At 32.8% G+C, this 19,430-nt stretch overlaps 1 protein-coding gene and 2 non-coding genes across 5 annotated transcripts in view; all 3 read left to right on the top strand.

The window, feature by feature from the left end:
• LOC140445087 (tyrosine-protein kinase transmembrane receptor Ror-like) overlaps window positions 1–19,430 on the top strand; it is a 275,808-nt gene that overhangs the window by 235,017 nt on the left and 21,361 nt on the right. For all 3 annotated transcript variants that reach the window (XR_011951364.1, XM_072536902.1, XM_072536901.1), the window contains exons 16-17: window positions 2,992–3,124; window positions 16,793–16,988. Coding sequence is in view for 2 of the 3 variants with exons in the window: in XM_072536902.1 (XP_072393003.1) it covers window positions 2,992–3,124; window positions 16,793–16,988 (329 nt within the window). In the remaining variant the exon portion in view is untranslated. The remainder of the gene's footprint in view (window positions 1–2,991; window positions 3,125–16,792; window positions 16,989–19,430) is intronic.
• On the top strand, window positions 6,587–6,659 carry TRNAK-CUU (transfer RNA lysine (anticodon CUU)). Its single transcript has one exon. It is a non-coding gene; the product is annotated as a tRNA-Lys (tRNA).
• On the top strand, window positions 11,706–11,778 carry TRNAK-CUU (transfer RNA lysine (anticodon CUU)). The gene has a single exon. It is a non-coding gene; the product is annotated as a tRNA-Lys (tRNA).

Raw genomic sequence — 19,430 nt, 5'->3', positions numbered from 1 at the left:
GTTTTTCGTATCGTCTGATGTCTGGTAGAAATTCCTTCCCGTAAAGGTTAATTATGTTTGTTTTGAGGTTTCCGCGGGAGCTATATGTGCTGTCACTATTTTTCCGGGTTTGACTCCGCGTTGAAAAATGCTGGTTTTCTTGAAAACCATTGTTTTGGCGACGTTTCGGCAAGGTCTCACTTGCCATTCTCAAGCCTGGTGGAACTACTTCTCGTCGTTACTCGATTAGTACTGGTCGACTGGGCATTTCGGCGCTCGTTTAAATACTCTCTCGGCGGCGCGCGGGCTCTTGTGATTGGTCCTGCCTGTGTGCGAGTGGGCGGGGCCTTGTCTGGCGGTTTCGCTGTTTGTTTTTTCTGTGCGTTAACTGAAGTTGAATTTTTTTTGGACGGTTCTTTGCAGAGCTGGTTTCCATGTTGTTGGAAGTCTTTGGGCATCATCTCGAGTGTTTAGGTTATTTGGATATTTTTCTATTTCTATGGCTTCCCTGATTATTCGCTTGGTTTTGTGTTCGATGTTCGCTAGCATTGTTGTCTGTTCTAGATCGATTGTGTGTCCTGTTGTTAGGGCATGTTGTGCAAGGGAAGATGTCAAGTGTGAAGATGGAAAAAAATACCCAATACCACCGGATACAGTAAACCTAACGAGACACTGCCTGAACAACACATATTTCATATACAAAGACCAAAGGTACAAACAAGTCGAGGGAGCACCCATGGGTTCACCACTGTCACCGGTGATAGCAAATCTGTTTATGCAAGAAATAGAAATACGAGCAATAACAACGGCAGAGTATAAACCGAAACTATGGTTGAGATACGTGGACGACACCTTCATTATCTGGACACATGGGGAAGAAAAACTAAATACATTCCTAAATCACATTAATACCATCCACCCCAAAATTCAGTTTACTATGGAACTAGAGAAAGACCAACAGCTACCGTTTTTGGATGTTTTAATAATAAAGAAAACAGATGGAACTTTAGGATACACGGTATACAGAAAACCAACACACACCGACAGATATCTACACGCTGACTCACACCACCATCCTGCACAACTGCAGTCAGTCATCAAAACCCTGACTATAAGATCAGAAAGATTAACAGATGAAGAACACAGGAACAAAGAAATGAAAACGGTCAAAACAGCATTAAGAAAAAATGGCTTCACCACGTACACAATTGAAAAGGCACAAGGAGGAAAAAGCAAAGAATCAACAGAAGAAAAAGAAAAACCTATTGCTAAGACGATTTTACCGTACGTGAAGGGCACTACGGAAAAAATCAGTAGAGTCCTAAGAAAACATAAAATAGAGACAATATTCAACACGGATAAGAAAATTGCTAATATGCTTAAATCCGCAAAAACCAAAATCCCACTAGAAAACCAAGGAGTGTACAAGATTCCCTGTGGAGACTGCGACAAATCCTACATTGGACAGACTAATCGAAGAATTCAAGTAAGACGAGAAGAACATCGAAACGCTATTGCAAAGCAAGAAAAGACATCTTCCCTTGCACAACATGCCCTAACAACAGGACACACAATCGATCTAGAACAGACAACAATGCTAGCGAACATCGAATATATATATATATATATATATATATATATATATATATATATATATATATATATATATATATATATATATATAACACAACATGCCCTAACAACAGGACACACAATCGATCTAGAACAGACAACAATGCTAGCGAACATCGAATATATATATATATATATATATATATATATATATATATATATATATATATATATATATATTCGATGTTCGCTAGCATTGTTGTCTGTTCTAGATCGATTGTGTGTCCTGTTGTTAGGGCATGTTGTGCAAGGGAAGATGTCTTTTCTTGCTTTGCAATAGCGTTTCGATGTTCTTCTCGTCATCAAAAATCATCTTCTTTATTCTTAAAGTATATAGAAAACTGAGTTGACACTGAAGTAGCCATGGTTGCGGGATAGTCAACAACAGTCTAAAATTTAGATATATTTCAATTTTTCGAGTGGACGCACAAACATACCTATAATAAAATGATGCAGCAATGATGGTAGGATTTATATATATATATATATATATATATATATATATATATATATATATATATATATTGATTTTTTGTATATAGTTCATGAATAAATTTTGTCCATTTTTTCTTCAATTTTACCATTTTAGGCGGTACGCCCTTCCGGTAGGGATCTATGGAGGAGTATCTATCACCGAGCCGCAAGCCCTTATCTCTTGCCGTACTGCTCCACCATAGGCCGATCAGACACCAGCATATTCTAGTTTAAGCCGCAGATTCATTTAGAATTTTAAACTGCTGCGTTAGCCTTTTTGTTTTCTGTACACCGAACTGGGGATCGAACTCACATCCACTGCACCACTCGCAGTGAAGCGAATGAGAACCGGCCGCCCAACCCGCTTGGCTATCGACTAAATACTAATAAAACTTCCTAAAATATTTAAATAAAAATATTCAAATGTATCCATTACGCAGAATGGATTAAAGAGTTATTAAAGTAATTCAGTCAGACGAAATACTGCCCTTGCTATGCATTTCGTAAGGGATAATCCAAAGTTTAGTTTGGATTATTAGATAATTTGAAGAAGAGTAGCGTAAGCTGGGTTTAGCAAGAGCCACTTACAGAAAATATTCAGGTAAAACAAAATTCATCTATTCAAACCGAAATTCTGCAAATAGTGAAGCATTAGATTATTGATGTAAACGTCACCCATTAGATTATTACGTAAACGTCACTGACACCATATTTATTACATTTCCGAACTTAGTTCAAAAATCCGTAGGGATTTACATAAAATTGTCTATAAAAAAGGTTTTAAAAACATTTTATGGGGTTTTAGAACAAATAAAATTTTTTATCAAGAATTATGTTTTTAGCTAATAATAAAAATTTTCTCCTCTTGGGAACTCTAATATATATATATAATTTTTTCTATTTCAGAGTGCAATCCAAATCTCTTTTGCCTGTTAGATGGATGCCACCTGATTCTATTTTATATGGAAAATTTACAACAGAAAGTGACGTATGGTCATATGGAGTAGTTTTGTGGGAAATCTACAGTTATGGATTACAGGTAATATTCTAATTTACCCATTTCTGGATAATACATAATCTATAGATCTATAAACGACACCACTATATCAATTCTTGAGTTTAGAATCTATACCCCAAAACTCAAAAATCAGTGTACTATCATTTAAAAGTCAATCTTTACTATCTGCAATTAGCCTAAAAACTAAAACAGTAAAGAATCCAAGACATATCCTTGCGATCTATTATGCTGTATACTTGCTTAATACTTTAGTTTTTTTTTATTCACTGAAGCTATTTGTTAAGTTAACTGGCATCAAAATCAGTATAGTGTATTATCTACCCAGTAATTTTCCGAATTTACAATATATCTTGCAATTAATATAATATTTTAATTAATTTGTTATCATACGAACTCTATGAAGAATTCTTTGTATTCTTTCATTGGTATTAGTGGAAAATAATGTGGATTATAAAAACATATTAAATAATTGAATCGCATTTTTCTCTATTTTTCTTAAATGCCGACACTCCTTACTTTATTATGCAACAGTTAATAACTAGCGGACCAACTCGACATCGAGTTTTTTAAATGAAATTTTTATTTTGCGAGAAAAATATACAATATATACAATGACCGGAAGTAAAAATATTTTTATCAATAACTCAAAAACTATAAATGATAATTTCGTGAACTTACATTTTTGAACTCTACGTTGAATTCTCTATTGATTTGACTAATAAAAACGAAACCGGAAGTCGACCTCAAAACCGGAATGCAATTTTTAGTTCATCAAATGTCGACATGGATATCATTTAGCAGTTAATTTTGCATGCTGATCACGAATCCGGTGTCAGATTTGCTCTACATTGACGTTTTATGCGCGTTTCGGGTCACTTCCGGTGTCGGATCGCAACCGGAAGTACATATTTAGATTCGTCTCGACGAGACCTTTCGATCCATATATACATTGTGGGGTCTAAAACTTAAAGTAAATTTTAACTTCCGGTCATCTCAAAACCGGAAGTGAATTTTTGTACCAAAAGTATATCTTGACAATCTCATACGTAATACTAATAATATTCCGAAAAAATATTTTAATTATCTAATATGGTTTTTGAGTAAAGTGGTGGACAAGAAAAGGGCTTAGCATTTTAGTATATAAGATAACATGTGTATAATTAGTTGTGTGCCGTTTGGTTACCATCGAGTAGAATAATATCACATTTATTGTATTCAGACAATAATTCATTTTTATTAACAATATCTTAATACCAATTAATTAAAGTGAATAAATGTTATAGAAACTTATATTATGCGAATCAGAGTTAATAGGTTATCTACAAGAGGATTTAATTAATTTTTTTAATGTGTAAATATATGACATTATTTATATTAATTTGTATATCAAATTAACGTTAATATTAAAAACATAAAATATCAGTTGAAAAAATTGTTAAAAAGGTGCCCCGTGATCTCGGTTTGTATTAAAAAAATCGTCGATTACGTCATTACGTTAACGCTGATGACGTAATGTTCAACAAATACATAACAATTGATAGCTATTCAAAAATTAAAATTGACGTGTTTTAAGATTTTTTTAAAGTCGTCTGTTGTGATGTCAGTGATCTCAGTTTGGGAACCAAGATGCGGATAGTGAGGTGCTACATTCTTCCAGTGTTGATATGGAAATATAGACTATATGGAGTTGAAGCCTGGACACTGACGCAAGCCACTGAAAAGCGGATTCAAGCCTTCGAGATGTGGATCTACAGGAGGATACTAAAAATATCTTGTGTGGACCATGTCACCAACGTTGACTACAGCGCATGACAAAGGAAAAAGAAGTGCTTAATATAGTGAAACAGCCTAAGCTTGAGTACTTCGGCTACGTGATACGAACGAAGAAAAATATCTAATTATAAAAATATCTAGTTAGAAAAATTATCTACTGATAATACTAGACTGGGACGCCGTCGTATCTCGTAGTTGAAAAACCTCCGACAATGGTTTGGGATGACCTCCGCGAAGCTGTTTCGCAGAGCAGTCAACAAAACCATGATAGCCTTGATGATCGCCAACATCCGGACCGGATAAGGCACTGAAGAAGAGGAAGTATATAAGTGAGTCAGATAAATTGAAAAAATGACAAATTGTCTCAATAAAAGGGATGACAGCATACGGTTACCTTCGACTTGGAGACCTCTCATAAAGAAAATACCGTCCGCTCCACCCGTCAATCAAAACCCTACTGTCAGAAATGTTCGCGCCAACTCCTGCGCCAATCCCAACGCCAACCGTTGCACGAAAGCTCGGCGCAACGATAATCGACGCGGTTCAACCCGGAAGACTATATATATAAAAGTCAATAAAATATGTATATGTTGTTTCCTATTTCTGTTGCCTGTCGGAGTAAAAATTATTCCGAATAAAAATGTTATATTGATCCTCTAAATAGATTTTATATCCAGAATCACTAGCAATCTCTAAACTAAAGTTAGTCCCTTACGTCGTGACGATTGTTGCCTACTCTGTTCTGTTCGAAAACACAAACCTATGCCCGTAAGTAACTACTTTTGTCCCAATTCTGACCAAACGGTGTTGTCAAATGATACCAAATTTGTAATTCAAAATATCCTGCTACATTTTTTCCAGGGTCTATATGCCGTGGTCTAGTTTCTTATAGTAGCATTGACCTACAATTTATTGGCATATTTCAAGCAGATACTCGATAAAAACTATTTTGACACAAGAAAACAATCTCGAAACAATGACGAAATTTTTTTTATTTTCTCCTCGACAAGCAGCTTCTATGTTACCCAGTGGCATCACTGCAATCTGTGTTCCCTTTGACCCATAACTTTTGAACATAATTTGAGGATTCATTTATAAACACCACCTCTATCTAACCTTCAATTCCATTAAAAACAGTTCTTAAATTTCCGACACCATCGTTATAAATATTTGTTTTATTATAATTGAACATAAAATATATTGAAGTTAATTTCTTTCCTTTTTTTTTTAATAATTTTTTATTTCTTTGTTGTATGTACGATTATGTAAACATAAGAGATAAACTGTGTAAAATTTTGCAACCTGTGCTTACAAAGTAATGATAAATAATTTAGATTCTATTTTCAAAATGGCAAGCAACCGTTGAAATATTGCCCATAATAGCACAGTTAAAAAAAGTATAGTCTACCCCTAATAATTTGATAGTCTTCAGCATTTGTGGACAACAATCAAACAGGTCAATTGGTTTTTATTTGTTCCCCATATTCTGATAAAATTCGTTTGTCTATTTATGGATTTATATTAAAATTTTGTGTAGTCGACTGTAAAAAGTTTTCAAAATATTTTATTTTTATTTTGACAAAAATTATTGTTTAGACTGGAACCCTAAACAAACCTAAAATAAGTGAATGTTAATTAAGTTTTTCCGGCCCATTACTATGAATATTTTCTAGCCATTTCCACATCCGCTTCCAGAATTCAGCAACATAAGCCCGGCTAGCTCAGTCGGTAGAGCATGAGACTCTTAATCTCAGGGTCGTGGGTTCGAGCCCCACGTTGGGCGATACATTTTTATTTTTTTAAACACATTTTTTAAAAGGTAGTATCGTTTTTTAAATAGCTATTTTGTTGTAAAAATCGGAAATGTTATGTAATTTAAATTTACTTGTATTAAAAATAATAACAAAAAGTTTATTATTATATACATAACAAATATTAACACAAGAACTGTAAGTACCTGTATAAAACAATTAATGTGCCACTCATGGTAGTGCCGAAAAAAGTAAAAGCTTCTATAAACAAGACTAAAAAAGTTTTTTAAATTGAGAAAATATTTAATATCACTAAATACATCTAAAACAGTTTATGCGTGATTCCTTATTATGTATAAAAATATATAGGAAAATTATGGTCTAATATTTCGAGAAATACACAGCTAAATGAAATACCAAAAATGATGTGTTCATTATTTTTCAAAAATCTATCGAATGGCATCAAAACAAGTGTTATCTGAATCGTTTTTCGATTCGAAATAGATAGCTCTGTAATTGCAGAACAACAAGTAAGATCGGAAGTCGGCAAACTAATTGTTATGTTAATGTTTTGTACAAATTTTTACAGAATCCCAATCTGCAATAAAAAATGGAGGCTACTATTTAACATTTCAAAGTTGTCCCCCGCTCCACCCCCAGGTGGTCGGGGTGGAGGTCGTGTTTGGTGTCATTCGATAGATTTTTGAGAAATATTGAATAAATCTTTTTTGGATTTTCATTTAGCACTGTATCTTCCGAGATATTAGACCGTTTCTAAAATTTTCCTTGGGTATCAGGATAAATCGGTTTTTTTTCGATTATAGCGCCATCTATCAAAAACTCGAAAAAATGTCTCGAATAAAAGTTCCTTAATTTTGCGTAAAGAATCCAAATATGCAATAAAAATGGGGATTTTTATTTAAGATTTTACAGTTATCCCCAGCCCCACCCCATGGGGTGAGGGTGGGGGTCATGTAAAATATATAATAAAAATATATGTATATATAAAATCCACAAGGAAAATAATTCCTGTAGCTGGCTGTATACCACGTATAACAAAAGAGGTTAGTCTTTGTATGTGGGTATATTTTATTTTATAAAAACCCTTAAAAGGGCAACATTACAAGCACGAACGTTTTCGGAACAACTGTTCCATCATCAGGTTAAAATACAGGTTACCATGCCTGTAATGTTGCCCCTTTTAAGGGTTTTTATAAAATAAAATAAAAATAAAATATACCCACATACAAAGACTAACCTCTTTTTTCATATGTATATATATCTATATGTATATAATATATTATCTATATGTATAATATATATATATATATATATATATATATATATATATAATATATATAATATATATAATATATATATACATATATATATATATATATATATATATATATATATATATATATATATATATATATATATACATATATATACATATATATACAATTTTTTGTTTAGTATCGACCATATATTATTTAAAATAATTTTCTTGGGTATATGTCAGGTTCTATCGGTCTGGAATTAAAACAATTCTATTTTCTAGTCACTTAATGTGTCGCCAACTGATTGTTGGCTTCATCAGAAGTGCTCTACAAATTTATTAAAACAAAGAGATAAGCAACATTACTATAAAATTACATCAATATTTACTTACAGGGGTAAGAACTATTCACAAAAAAGACATGACAAACATTTGTTTGACACTTTCACAATTAGACTGACAATTTTCAAAATAAGTTAATATACCTATACATAAAACAACAAAAAGTGTATAGTGGAATAGACGAGTTTCTTTAAATTTCTATATAAAATAAGGTAGCAGGTATATCGTAAATTAATTTTGACTTAAATGAATTGCAGAATATTGCTGTAGATGCTGCTTAGCTGATTCGTATCTGCTTTGTAATTTATTACATTTTTTGTTTTAGTAATATAACATATTTCCAGAAACAGCCTGTTTTTATAATTAGTTGCTGTTTGTAGGATTTCAACATTGGTATAGTCAAATTTGTGACCTGTATTGATGTAGTGTTCGACAACAGCGCATGTGTTTTTACCTTTATGGCAGTCACTTTTGTGCTGGGTAATACGTTGTTTTAACCATTGGCTTGTCTGTCCAATATAGCAACCTTCGCAGCGTTGAACTTATGTGATCTGATCATCAACACATTATCAACCTGGCAATGAGCGAGAAAAGCTTTCGATTTCTCATAAGATGTCTACGGTTCGATGATGTGGAGACAAGAACAGAACGAAGAAAAATTGATAAACTGGCACCCATTAGAGAACTTCTGGAAATATTTTTGGTGAATTTCCAAAATATCTTCATTCCTAGTGAGTATCTTACAGTAGATGAACAACTATTAGCATTTACGGGACGTTGTGCGTTTAAGCAGTACATCCCAACGAAGCCAGCCAAATATGGCATTAAAACATTTGCTCTGGTAGACGCAAAAACGTTTTACACATTCAGTTTGGAAACTTACGTGGGAACTCAGCCAGAAGGTCCATACAAATTTGTAAATACCAGTAACGAAATAACTCTTCGGTTGGTAGAGCCCATCGCAAGTACCAGTCGTAATATTACGGCAGACAACTGGTTTAGCAGTTTATCATTGGTCAACAGTTTACTGAAGAAAAAACATACATATTTGGGTACTGTAAGAAAAAACAGACAGAAGTTCCTCAAGAGTTTCTACCCCAGAAAAATCGAGAAGTTACGTCGTCTCTTTTTGGTTTCCAAGCTGATTGTACTATGGTGTCATATATCTCAAAGAAAATTAAGTCGGTGGTATTGATATCCTCCATGCACAATGATGATGCTATAGATGAAGATACTGGAGATGATAGAAAGCCAGTAATGGTCACTGATTATAACAACACCAAAATCGGCGTGGATATGGTAGATCAATTGTGTCAGAATTATAAAGTCGCAAGAAATACACGCCGTTGGTCAATGGTTGTGTTTTACATTTTATTGAATATTTCTGGGATAAACGCCCTCTGCGTGTATAAGGCTAATCATCCCAAACAGAAAATAAATCGCAGTGACTTTCTTGAAAAGTGTACTTGGGAATTAATCCGACCACAAATTGAAGTTAGATCAGTAAATAATTCCTTGGTTGCCAAGAGAAATGAGGAAGCGAGCTCAACCTCTGCTGGGCATAGAAAATAAACCCCCCAACCCCCTGTGCGACCACAGAATTATGTCGGGCGTTGCCATGTTTGTCCTCGAAATTTGAACAAATCTTCTAGACAGTTTTGTGTGAAGTGCGGAGCGTTTGCATGCAAAAACCACATGAAAGAAATCTGCAATGATTGTTTTACTGACTAAAAATGTGATGTTTTCTGTATCTCTAAGTCATACAATTTTTTAACAGTACTTTTATTTATGTGATTTTGGGTGATTTTGTTCTAAGTATTGATAGGTCCAACAATTCTTTTGTCAAATTTACACTAAATTCTTATTAAATCAACATAATTTTAATGGTTCATAAAAATTTTAAAATGTATGGAGTAGGTAGTCTTTTTATTGTCTATGGTCTGTTTTTTAACCAGGAGGAGTAATTCAAATTTTCCGCGCTGTAATGCTTGTTTGTAATTGGTCCAACCGCAGGCAAGTTTACTCCACTAAATTATGACATGTTGACACTAATGACATTTGTGAAATTTTAAAATTCAATATTTAAGTATATCAACGATTTTTTTGTATTTTCTGCGTTATTCCTTACATTTTTAGATATTTCGTTTGTATTTATATAAAAAACAGTTCTTTTCAGAACTATTTCGCGACATATTAGTGTTATTAAGATAACAATGTGGATTCGATGCCAAGTACTAGTGGTAATTATTCCTCTACACCTAAAAAATGTCGGGTAGATTTGGGTCATATATCTTCAAATGAGAAACAAAACATGATTTGCTTATACATTATAAACATGTATAAATAAACAAATCAAAATTGATAATTCTGGAATGAAAATAACAGCCACGCTAGCAAAAATAAAACAGGCAACAGGTTAGTTTTGCAGAATAGTTATTGTTAAAATCAAGATTTACTAAAGTAATGCTAATTTTATTAGCACATTACTTTAGCTTGTATTGGAATATAAGCAGACTTCAACAGTAGTATTGTAAAATTCCATTGGATTTTAGATACCATTTTATAACGAATATATCGCTTTCGTATACGTTCTTTTTACGATTTTCTTCTTTAATGTGATAAATAAACTCTAAAAATTCTTCAACTTTTTCATAACAGTCCAACATTTTTTTATTGTAATTAGAAATACTAAATAATATATACTTATTGGAAGTGAATTCGAAAAATTATTATTCAAACCCAAAAAAGAAGATGTATTTGGTGACTTTTCTAGTAACTTTCTTGGGTGTGAATCTGTCTTTTTAGTTTACTCCTCCTGGTTAAAAAACAGAGTATAGTAAAGAAATAAGTAAACCTTTTGTTATAAAAACTGATCAGTATCATTAACAATAATTCAACAATTATACCTAATACAGTATTATTATTGAAACTATGAAACTTTTATGTTTAATAATATAAATAAAATGGTCTACGATCGTAGACCGCGTGACCAACCGTGCCTCAGTTTACCACGTGCCTAACGGAGGCTTAAAAGAGACTTTATGGAAGTTTTATGTCGAAATAGTCCCATTAAAATAGAAAAAACATTATTTATAACAATTAAAACAATACAGTATAAAGTTTGGATTTCTGTTATAAAAAACTATTGCTTTTTTAAAGTTGTTATATATTTTAAAAAGCCAATTTAAACTGTACTGGTGCATAAACTTTTTACACTTAACTTTTAAATTAATAAATTATTATTTTTTTAACAGTACGATTTGTAATATTACAATAAATAAATATACTTATCACTTCTTTCACTAGTAGAAGACTGATTAAGTTATGATCGTTTGTAAATGGACCGTTTAAAAAAAAACAGAAACGTATCATTCTCCAAATTGTGTGTAAAATAATATTTATACCAAAATAAATTACAACCACGTTTATATAATGCTTTAAAAACCCAGTTCATAAGGCCCGGCTAGCTCAGTCGGTAGAGCATGAGACTCTTAATCTCAGGGTCGTGGGTTCGAGCCCCACGTTGGGCGAGATTTTTTTGTTTTTATTTTGAGTAAAATTTATGATAAAATTAATAACTAATCTAAAATTTATAAGTAAATTTTTACTGAATGTTAGAAAAGGAAGTGAATACGTATTTTAATAAAAAAATAATTAATTTTGCAGATTCCCTCCTACGTTCAATTGTTATTTTAATTTACATTAAATTTAAATAAGTAGAAAATACAAACATTTCCTGAACCTTTCCTTTTCTTAAAAAAAATTGGTACAGTAGGTGGTACTGTAGACTAGCGCGAAGCTTCAAACTGTTTTCTGTATTTTTAAAATTCAAATATGTTTAAAATTGAATAAAGTAATTTTACAATTTTTTTAGACCTTTTATAGATTTTAATAAATTTGAAAAAGTTTAAGTCTTGTGTAACGAACTCTCCTCGTTGCGTAAATGAACTCTTCCTACGGTGACTGCGACCACGAACCGCTATTTTTTTTCGTGGCTCTACAATGACGACTCGAAATGAAGAGTTACTACGACTCTTTGAAAGAAAAGTACTGAGGACCATATTTAGCTGAGTTAACGAACAAGATCTGTGGAAAAGGCGATACAATTTCGACCTCTATAGACTTTTTGGTAATGCAGATATCGTTAAATTTATCAAAATAAACCGCCTAAGATGGGTGGGCTTCGTTATACGGATGGATGAAAGTGATAAAATAACCATGCTAAATAGGCCGGTAGGAAGAAGAAGGGGGCGACCTAAACTCATTTATCTTGACGATTTGTTGGATGATTTAAGGGGGATTGGGGTAAGGTGATGGAGAAGACAGACACTCGACAGGGAAGGATGGAAGAATGATTTGAGGTAGGCCAGGGCCCACGAAGTGTAATGTACCTCGTTATAAGCGAAACCTCGTAATAACCGTGTTCGTTATAGAGGGAGTATACTGTATATATATATATATATATATATATATATATATATATATATATATATATATATATATATATATAAATGGAGACTTCTCTATTTCCTGTGTTTGTCGGACTGTTGTAAATAAAAATACTTAACTATTGCTTAAACTGTTACGACAAATCGTAAGAAGCTTCACTTCTGTCTGGTTCCCATGAGATCCACCGTCTTCTTCCCCCTTCTTTATGTCTCTAAATTTGATTTATACTTTATTTTATATATAATATTATAATTATTATATTTTGATTTGGTTTTGTTTCTGAATTTATTTTTTTATTAAGTTTTACCGTTTTGGTAAATAATCTGTATAATGCATCTTCTGTTATTTTATGTATATTGTTTTCATCCTCCTTCTTGTATCTTATTGTTATATAGGTATATTTGACTAACATAAGCAAACAATGGTACAAATATCGCAGCTAGATCTAAAATAGAACTTAAACAATTTGAAAATGCATATTTCTTGTCATTTTTCTCTTTATTTCTGAATTTTTACAATAAATTATACTTACTTATTAAATAACATGAAACCACTATAACTCAAAAAGTATTACTTTGAAGTATAGTAAACTCTGTTAACATTTTAAAGGCAATTAATTTCTTATTTTGTTAATCATAAAACACAGTTATGTACTGGATAATGTTACAATAAAATAGTTTCAGAACTACTTAAAATACAAGGTGTTTGATTTTATACCAAAGATATAAATTCCTAAAAACATTAGTGACTCTGCATGTACAAATTTTTGAAAAAGGAATAAGTGAAAAAAAATAAATTTTGTTGATACACATTACCTTAAACAAAATCTTTCCAAAATTGTAGGCAAAATCTAAAAATACAATATATAGGGTATATCATTAAAAATAACAAAGTTTGTAATAATAAGACAGATGAAAATATATAGCAAAATCAGCCTTATAACTGATCAGTTATTATTTTTTAATACTTATGATAATAATGCTAAATAAGCAATATTTTAAATGATATATAATCACAAAACATAATTAATATTGTTTTATATAACCTACATAATATGTTAATGTCATAAGGATAACCAATACATGTACAAATTAGTGACAAGTAAATAATGGGACAGTATGAAGTAACTGCTAAAAACCACACAAGATAAGACAATTAGGCTGCGAAAACAATGCAGTTGGACATTCTAGCAATTAATTTCTAGTCAAATTGAGTGAAGCGCTGTAGTGTTTAGATAAAATAATGCCTGGTATCTCCACAAATTCAAAAATTCGTGAGTTGGTGGTTAAAAATAAATTATTGCCGGAATAAGGCAATCCTTGAAGAGGCAGATGAAATTAATATTCCTAAAACTACAGTGTAACTAAATTAGTAACCGAAATCTGGCAACGGAAGGAAACGACCGCGGACTGGAAATTAGGTGTAATGCTCTTCACAAAAAGGAAGATATGATGGTGTGTGATCATAATTATAGAGGCATCACCCTACTTAACGTGGCATATAAAGTATTCTCCAACGTATTGTACAGAAGATTGATCTCCTACGCTGAACAAATAGTTGGGAACTACCAGTGCGATTTCCGACCCAATAAATCAACAACGGATCAAATCTTCACAGTCAGGCAGATTCTTGAGAAAACGTTTGAGTTCCGAGTCGACACCCACCACATATTCGTCGATTTCAAAGCCGCATACGACTCAGTTAACAGACAAAAACTTCTACAGTCTATGGTGGAATTTCAAATGCCGCTTCATCTTGGTCAACTAACGGAACTTACACTCACAGGCGTAGAGAGTGTAATCAGAATCCAAAACGACTTTTCAAGATCCTTCCATTGTAAAAATGGACTGAGACAGGGAGATGGACTGTCGTGTCTCTTATTTAACCTTGCACTAGAAAAAGTAATTCGAGAGTGCCATATTAATACGAATGGCACCATCTTTAATAAATCTGTACAAGTGGTCGGATGCAGATGACATACACATTATTGCTAGGTCCACAGAATCTCTGATCGAAGCATTTCGATCATTAAGGGCGTCTGCACTGAGAATAGGATTAAAAATAAACGCACAGAAAACCAAGTATATATATTGTACTAGTTCAGGCAACCAGATACCTAGACTATTAATTAATGATCTGGAACTGGAAGGTGTGGACACCTTCGTCTACCTGGGCTCGCTACTGACCAAAGACAACAATGTTAGCGAAGAAATTAAAAGAAGAATAGTGCTTGCCAATAAGTGCTATTATGGCTTGAGGAAACAGATGGCCCCAAAACTACCCAGAAAAATTAAAGTTACCATATATAAAACACTAATAAGGCCAGTGTTAACATACTGGTCAGAAACGTGGTCACTTACACAGAACGACCAAGAATTGCTTAAACATTTCGAGAGAAAAATTCTAAGGAAAATATATGGAGGAGTCCAAGAACAGGGTTTGTGGCGTAGGCGCTACAACTTTCAGTTATACAGAAGTTTTGGGGAACCTGACGTTGTAAAATGTATTAAATTAGCACGCCTTCGATGGATACTACATGTAATTAGGCGAGATGAAGATGCAACGATCAGAAAAATTTTCGACCGAAGAGGACCAGTGGGAAGACGAGCCAGATGAAGACCAAAACTTAGGTATCAAGATAACATAGAGGATGATCTAAAATCCATCGGAGTTAAAGCATGGAGAAGAGTTGCCAGAGACAGGGGTGAATGGAAGATTGTTCTGAAGAAGGCTTTGGATCATAACGAGCTGTAATGCCACTGATGATGAAAACTACAATGTGAAACATGAAGTATCTTAGATGAAAAAAGGTAAAAACCCGGGTCATCCAAAACTATTTCTGATAAGATTAAGAGAATATTAGTGTTACAAATGGAATCATGAAACTGGATTAAATCTGTCAAGGGAATGCTATCGCAAGTGGAAACATAAATTTGGATTAAAATTCTATAAGGTTGAATTATAGGTCAACAAAAGTGTACTCGTAGTTCAATACATTATAACATATTTTGTTCTAGGTAAAGGAAAGGACACTGTTAACAGAAAAACAAAAACACGCAAGGTCATTTGGATAAAATTTAAACTTTCTTGGTCGGTAGAAGATTGGTTCCGAGTATTTTTTAGAGAAGAATCAAAATTCGAGATATACGTTGATAATTACCACAAATGTGTTATTCGCATTAAATCATGAGGCTTTTCACAAAGACTGTTTGAAACGGACCGTAAAATTTCTTAAATTTGTGATGATTTGGGGTTGTATGGTAGTTTCAGGGTTAGGATGTTTTTAATGTATAGAGGGTACAGTAAATGTTGCGAAATGTCAACAAATACTTCAAAATAGCCTAATACCAAGTATTGTTAATGCTGGCGGGAATTATATTTTGCAACAGGACGAACCGGTTTGTTATACGGCCAGAACCACAATTAACTGGTTTGGAAACCACGATGTAAACGTTCTTTCTTGGCCTTCTAACAACCCTGACCTAATGGCATTGAAACAGTATAGCATAAAATGAAACAGTCACTAACGGATAACCCACAACGGACAGTATACAAACTTAAACAGTGCAGATCCTTAGTCGAGTAAATTCCCAACCGAATTCGAGCGGCCATAAAGTTAAGGGCGATGCTACTCCGTTTTAAAAATAAATATTCGTTCTGTGTCCCAATATTTAGTTGTCAACAAAATAAACAATCTTTATTATGAATTAGTTCTGTTAGAATAAGTATATTTTGTTTTGTGGTACTAATTGAACCTATATTATTAGTAATTAACTAATTACATGGTAATACATTAAAAGACAGGATTAGAAAAAAATAAACTGTCAACTATCTGAATTTTGCGTGTATTTTAGTTTGTCCCATTATATATTTGTTAAAGGTCGTATATACGGATTTTTAAACATCATAATTTATATACTAACTGATTAGCTAATTCACTTAATCTCCATACGCACATATTCTGTAGACTAGTAGATGTCTCCTATATCCAGTTCTGGATTAGTATCCCTTAATGCGACTATTAAACGTCGCTATATTTTGCTTAAAATGTATTTTTTTAAGATATGTTTAAAAATTAAATTATTTTTGTTTCAGCCTTATTATGGCTATAATAATCAAGAAGTTATAAACATGATTCGATCAAGAAAATTACTACCTTGTCCAGACGCATGTCCAAGCTATTGTTACGCGCTTATGGTAGAGTGTTGGGCAGAGCAAGCAAACCGAAGGCCTAACTTTAGCGAAATTGTACATAGACTAAAAATCTGGAGGCAAAGTGGTTCTACTAACGGTGAGTATTATATTAAAACGTAAATGAGCAAAACATTTTTAGTTTAGCGATAATTTATGACAACTTAGATCCTTACATCCCAGTTCAGACTGTACGGATTCGAATTTTTGTTCGAATAGATAAAAATGTCGAAATTCTCTTCATCCCATCTCGATTCCCTTTAGGGATGCGTGATGGAAAAAGTCTGCTTATAGATGGAATACTAAACAATACGTTGACAAAAATATACTTCATCTAATTTACTTACCGTTGCACGCCATTTGCGTCATAGCCCGTGAGGTCACATGATACCAACACTTCTTCTTTTTTAGAATCACTTTGTCGAGTACACTGGCATTACAACCACTAGACATATTTTATTATATACGCGTAGAAATAATATTTAAAGATTTCTATTAATGTTAACTTAAAGAAATACACGATAATATGTTTCATTTAATTTGTATAAATGCATTATAAAGCGTTTTAATGAAGAACATTTGTTCGGAACACACTGTAACTGTAATCGAACGAAGGTGATATTTTGGCATAAATTGGTAACACTTATTTGACAGTTGCGGTGTTGACTAATGTTAATAAGCCATGAAAAAAGTGTTGTTTTTGTTTAAGTATTCCATTTTGCATCTTTATACGAAGCATACAAGCGGCTCAAATTGTTTTTAACAAGATTATTTTTTAACTCTTGTTTTGTTTCTATTTATTTACAATAAACATGAATTTGTTTTGTTGTATAACTTTTGCAATAATTATGTGATCTATTTGATTTAAAATGGATTCAGGATTTTTTTATACTTTGACAACTATGTCAACTTCGATCTCTGTCAATGATAATGACGTGCAACGGTAAGTAAATTAGATGGACTGTAAACGTTTTTATTTTAACACAAATTCCTGATTACAATCTCTCTACGTTCTACTTGTTGAAGGTGGTGCTAACACTTAACACATAAAAATATACAATACGGAGTGTATCAAAAAGGTATGTCATAAATTAAATCACGCATTCCGGAGACAAAAATAAATTGATTGAATCCAACTTACCTTAGTACAGAATTGTACACAAAAAAGGTTACAGACCTTTGAAGTTACAAAATAAAATTTTTTTTTTGCATTATCTCCTAAACTACTTGACATTTTGTAATAAAAATGTTCACGTTACTTTCGTGTTATGAAACCATTTTTCATACAGAAGAAACAACAAAATCTAAGCGCACAGAAAAATTTTAAGGGGAGTGTGCAGCCCTAAATCCCCTAAACTTTTGAGTACGTTCAAATCAAATAAATTTTGTGGCATCATTAGTTTAACACATTATTTTTAAAACTTTTTTGTCTCCTATTACTTTTTCGAAAAACTAATTTTTTCCTAGTTGGCCGTAAAATTACAATTAGTTTCGACGGATACAATAATTACAAACAGTTCCATCAATAATAGTCAATAATTTGAAGCTATCATTTATTGTGTTAATAAGATTAATATTAAAAATTTTGATATTACAATGGCCTACAAATTTCAGGAAATGTCAGATATGCATTTAACTTTGGGTAAGTTAGATCAGATTAAATTATGATTTCAATAAACTATCGGGAATATCGTAGGTGAATGTCGAGGAAATAGTGCAGCAGCCGCAAGGCGTTATGCAGTAAAATACCCCAATCGAAATACACCCGATATACGATTATTTCTGACCATTGATCGCCGTTTACGGGAAACGGGTACATTCCAACCGCAAGTTGCTGGCAATAGTGATCGTCCAATAATAGATGCAACTGATAAAGACATTTTAGAAATCATTGAAGAAGTCGCTGGAACAAGTACAAGGGTAATAGCTGCTCAACTAAATGTTCCTCATGTAAGGGTTTGGAGGCGTTTGAAGGATCAGCTGCTTAAACCCTATCACTTAACAACGGTTCAAGAGTTATTGGTTGAATATTATCCTTAAAGGATTAGTTTTTGCGGTTGGTTGTTAATGGAAAACACTCGAAATGTTAATTTTATTAGAAATATTTTGTTTACCGACGAGGTTAACTTCAGTAGAAATGGAATAACAAACTATCATAACGAGCACATTTGGACCGACGAAGATCCTCACGCCAAAAAAAAAACGACTCGTCACCAAAGGACTTCCAAAGTTTGGGCAGGAATTGTGGATAACAATCTAATAGGCCCAGTATTTCTTCCCAACAATTTAAATGGTGATAATTATTTGCAGTTCGTGGCAAACGATTTACAAGAGTATTTGAAAAAAGTGAATATTGCAATAAGGCAAAATATATGGTTTCTACAAGATGGCGCTCCACTGCATTACAGTAATGAAGTCCGGGAATACCTTTGCAGGCAGTATCCTGGTCGGTGGATTGGAAGGGGTTGTTACGCACCTATTTCTTGGCCACCCAGAAGTCCAGGTCTTAACCCCATGGACTTTTGCTTTTGGGAGAGGAAGT

Source organism: Diabrotica undecimpunctata, chromosome 7 (assembly GCF_040954645.1).
Source record: "Diabrotica undecimpunctata isolate CICGRU chromosome 7, icDiaUnde3, whole genome shotgun sequence".
In the NCBI taxonomy this organism is placed as follows: Eukaryota; Metazoa; Arthropoda; class Insecta; order Coleoptera; family Chrysomelidae; genus Diabrotica; species Diabrotica undecimpunctata.
Note: the sequence above shows the minus strand (reverse complement) of the source record. Positions and strands in the feature narration are given on the sequence as shown.